Source organism: Suillus subaureus (assembly GCF_016647635.1).
Source record: "Suillus subaureus strain MN1 chromosome Unknown BJ212scaffold_514, whole genome shotgun sequence".
NCBI classification, from domain to species: Eukaryota; Fungi; Basidiomycota; class Agaricomycetes; order Boletales; family Suillaceae; genus Suillus; species Suillus subaureus.
In genome coordinates this window covers 7859-12716 of record NW_024539070.1, presented here as the reverse complement: position 1 = coordinate 12716, position 4858 = coordinate 7859, and the positions used below count along the sequence as shown (strand labels likewise).

Genomic DNA, 4858 nt, shown 5'->3' with positions numbered 1-4858 from the left:
CTCGGTATAGAGCTCACTGGCGCTAATCCAGTGCGGCAAATATCCACGTGTCTTCGTTCCGCTAGTGCCCTTCTTGTTCTTGATAATGCTGAGACCTTCGAAGAGGCCAGTGGAACGTCAGCGCTCAGGGAAAACCACAAGCTATTGCTGAAATCGCATGCATCCCCGGCGTCATTCTGATTCTTACATCGCGTAGTAGAAGGAGCGCACCGAATGTACCATGGATTACCAAGGATATTCTACCACTGGATTCAAACTCTGCTCAAGAGGCATTCTTTCGAATTTACCGTCCAGCCAGTCGTGAAAATGGGGAGGGAGGAATAGCAAACCTGCTTCAGGACTTAGAATATCACCCGCTTTCCATTAATCTAATCGCAAATGCAGCGCAGCAAAACGGTTGGTCTCCGGCCATACTGCTGGAGAGATGGAATGATCAGCACAGTGCGGTACTAAATCACGGCGAGGGAAAGCTACAAAGCTTGTCATACACCATGCAGCTGTCACTCAGCTCGCCGTCAATCCAGAAACTTGGAGAGGAGGTTCGGCATGCTTTGACTATCATCGCCTTCTTGCCCCAGGGTCTAAATGAGGCTGTCCAAGCGCATTTTGCCATCTACCCTGCAAATCGACACTATATGTGATGTTTTATGGAGACAATCTCTCGTTTATCGTCAGGACGGCTTCGTCAAAATGCTCGCACCAATTCGACATTATGTGCAAGATTCGTTGCCACCACCTGACCCCACGTGTTTTCGAGAGTTACGCACCTTCTACTATTCTGTCACTGTCCCAGTGTTCGGAAAACGAGATGATTATGCTGATATCATTATCTCGGATCACCTCAACATTGAGCATGTCATTGCTTTCGACCTCGCCCACATCCCTGAGATGACTTGTCCCACTTGTTGGACATTTTTGCAGTGCTTGAATTGGCATCTTCCTCGCCCAACTACTACCCTTACCCCATCTATTTTCAGCATCATCGAGAACTCGTCTGTGCAAGAGCTCAAAGCATACTGCTTGTGGCATCTCGGCTGGCTCTACATGACTCTTTCTCAATTCAGAGAAGCCATACAGGCCTTCCAGGCTGCTGAGCCACTCTATCTCACCCCACCGGCAACCACGAAATGGTGGCCAAATGTGTCATCGAATGTGCAGACATATACAGATGTCGAGGCCACCTCGTTCAATCCCAACAGGTTTTAGAGGTCATTCGGCGCTCCGAGTCATGGAAGTATATCAGTGAACCAACGGAAGCCAAAGTTTGGTATTTCTTGGATATGGCCCGGATGTTTACATTCACAACATCTGCAGACGAATTATTTGTGAAGTCCTCGGAAGATTGCATCTGGGATTTGGATTCCAAGATTTGGCACTGGCGGGCCAAATTTTACTATGGGAGAGACATTGTCCAGGTGAACACGCGATTAGAAGACCTATTTGCGCAATGCACAGATACCGATGATCTCATAGACGCACTTGAGGGACTTGCAGAGGTAGCATTTGCGAAGGTAGATTACCCAAAGCCATGGATATCCTACAAAAAAATCATAGAAACGCCCAAGGGACAACATCCGCACAATGCCCTTTGGTATACCGTGATGAAGGCTCTTGTTGCAAGCAAGCAGGGGGACCATCCCCTTGCGAGAGAACTCGTCAACCTAGCCCCGGGACTACCCCAATCCTTTGCGCTGCGCACTGCATTCGTATTTCTCCACAGATCTTATGGCTCTGCAAGCATCGAGCTCACTGCAGGCGCATACGACAAGGCCGAGTCCCATTTCATCGCCACCATTGAAGGTTGTGATATTCAAGGACATCTTGATTTCAAAGCATTTAGCAAGCGGGGACTGGGGGAGATTGCCTTTATGCGTGGTGACTTCGCATTAGCTGCACGATGCTTCACAGAAATACAGCCTTTGTGCACTGAGATGGGAGTGCCTCTGCAACATTTGTACAGTTGCGAGCCGTTCTATGTTCTACCAGACAGATTTAGAGGATGGACAACATTTTTAGAGGGTCGGTCACCATTTGCGAACATTATGTAGATTGTATACACAACATAACAGCCTGACATTGTATCTCTGATGATTATACAAGTGGTTTCATCATGATATAAAATAAGACAGTGATGAGACAAACACGAGAGATAAGTGAAGCGGAACGCATGACACATCAGGTGTGTGGTGAGATTGCTATGGCATAGGAAGGTCGTGATACAGATAATTTACCTAGGGAACGCATGTGATCCCTCGAGGTTATTCTCCTCATCGCACATCTCATATCCAAATTTCGGTGGTAGGACCCGGATCTGCGACGTCTCCTCAGATCGAAGGTTCATGAAAAACGATGACAGAAACTCACAATAGGCAATCACTACTCTCCCATAGGTAGACTAATAGAGGAAGACAGTTGAAATGCGATAACTACGCACAAGTGATTCATCTCATTTTCTCTGACTGTGAGTTCATTTTCGCGCGCGTCATGTAGGTGTTGTCCCGCAATTCGCAGTGTAGGCCATCGGCCTTAAAGTCGACAATGCTCCAGCCTAAACTAGTCGGACAGGCACGAGTTCTTCGTAAATGTTATTGCCCAGCTTCATATTTCCAGTGTTGGTCCACCACTGTAAGGATTTTGGAAAGGATCGGGAAACTAGCCTTGCGATGTGGAGTCAAGTCGATCGGTGCGGCGTTCGAGTGGGATGGAACAATTCGCGTTCGTCAGAACTCGGGACCTCTGCAACTCTAGCAACGATACGGAGGTGGAGGGAGGATGACAATAGGAAAAGCACGTTAGATTGTCCGTAAGAGAGATAGAATGGCATGATGATTGAGAATAGGTTAATGGATCCTTGGAGTTCAAGCTGAGATGGTACCACCAGTGATTTCTGATCACGTGGAGCTAATTTCACTTGCGCGATGTCGGATCCCGACAGGTCCCGACTCCCAAGGGACAACCAAATTGCGAAGCAGAACCCATTCTACACAAACACCCCCCATGTTATCAACGATATATTTCCTTGCTTCGTCCCAGCAATCCGACTGCATCACGAACCACAAAAATCTACTACCACAAGGCTCAACAGGCTCAAGACCACCGAAAGTTGAGATCTAGACTTGATGTCACCCGTGATAGACACGGTGTGTTGTCGTTTATGCTGTGCTGTTTCTCGCCCTCCAACAACTTGAAGCAGGTAGAAGCGTTTTACAGGACTCATAACCGAAACTCGGAATCCACCACACGCATCCACTGGTAGGCGATGAAGCCGAAAGCAAGAAGCTCAAAGCCAAAGGCAAGAGGGCACAAAGCTCAGTGTCAGCGCTGTATATTTGATCTGACATAGAATGGCCCAAATGTTACGGAGCCTCTTTTGTTTGTGGAAGGGTATTCACCATTTACGAATGTCGATAATGATATACGGCAAGGTGCAGGCTGCAGTTGGTTAAAGTATCGCGTACGTCGATCTTTATGTACTGCCAAATACAACCCTTCGTAGAGTATGGGACAGCCCCAAGTGCGACTCCTACTTCTTGTTGAGCTCCTCTTCCCTTCTATGAAGTTCTTCACGACTCTACGAACAACTGTGAGCAAAGGGTATGACGTTCAAAATGTATCTTAACGAACCAATGGAACTTCGAGGCTATTGAGGATGTCCTTGCTAGGCACATGCGGATCTCGAGCGTGGTAGGCGTGAAACTCAGGCTTGCTGGTCAAACCCGCATCACGAACGGGCCTCCCGACCAAGTCTGTCGGGTCATTAGATTTCTAGATTAGATAATCAGCAAAATTATAGCTAGAAAGCGAAAGCGACTGCGTACAGCGGGGTGGGGAAGGATGTTGAATTGCTGCTCCTGCTGTCCCTGTTGGTGACTGGGTGAAGTTGTGGTATCTTTCGTTTGTTGAGACATTTGTTACAGGCAGCAGTGGGCTATGGTAATAGTGATGAAGAAAGAGCGCAGCGCCGCAGCACTTGGGTGCTCCCCTATATACGCACCTGCGGAGTCAATCATACCGATGACATCATTCCACACGTGACGATTCAAACAATCCTAATTAACATTAGCAATTGAACGTTGAACAAGCAACTCTTTCTGCAGATCGAGTCACTTGAGCAGAGAAAGACAAGAGTAAGTAGAATGCCGAAGTAAATTTTATTGTACAAGACGCATTCCACATCACTTCGATAACATCATCTTTTGAAAAAAGGTCAGGTTTTCGAAATTGAAATACTATGGACGAAATGCTAACCTTCACAAATTCTGGACCGATGCGACACGAATGACACGTGAGTACGAATATGTACGATATAAAAAAAGAGACAGACCATCGTAATTGATCTGGCCATCGCCATCGACATCTGCCTCGCGAATCATTTCATCGACCTCAGCGTCCGTCAATTTCTCGCCTAGAAATGGGATTAATTTATGGTTTATATCTGGACATTATTACTGACCTAGGTTCGTCATGACATGTCTCAGCTCAGCAGCATTGATGTAGCCGTTCCCGTCCTTATCAAACACTTTGAATGCCTCTTTAATCTCTTCCTCGCTGTCGGTGTCGCGCATTTTGCGCGCCATCATTGTAAGGAACTCTGGGAAGTCGATGGTACCGTTCCCATCAGCGTCAACCTCATTGATCATATCCTGTAGCTCTGCTTCGGTAGGATTTTGACCTAGTGAGCGCATCACAGTGCCGAGCTCCTTGGTAGTGATTGTGCCATCGCCATCTACATCGCTTCGGATCAGGTGAAGTAATAACTAACATCGCGTTGGGCATACCTTTATCGAACAAAGAGAAAGCTTCCTTGAATTCTGCGGCGGGTAAATGAGCGCTGGGATCAGCGACAACACCAGCGACG

The 4858-nt window shown here is 47.3% G+C and overlaps 1 protein-coding gene across 1 annotated transcript; it reads right to left on the bottom strand.

Annotated features, from left to right (window-relative positions):
* Positions 1–3523: 3523 nt before the first annotated feature.
* BJ212DRAFT_1204057 (uncharacterized protein) lies at positions 3524–3860 on the bottom strand (the record flags this gene model as incomplete). The annotated part of the gene is made up of 3 exons (XM_041329124.1): positions 3524–3571; positions 3625–3765; positions 3819–3860. Coding segments are annotated over 3 exons (231 nt in total), but the record flags the coding sequence as incomplete, so codon positions are not given.
* Positions 3861–4858: the final 998 nt, after the last annotated feature.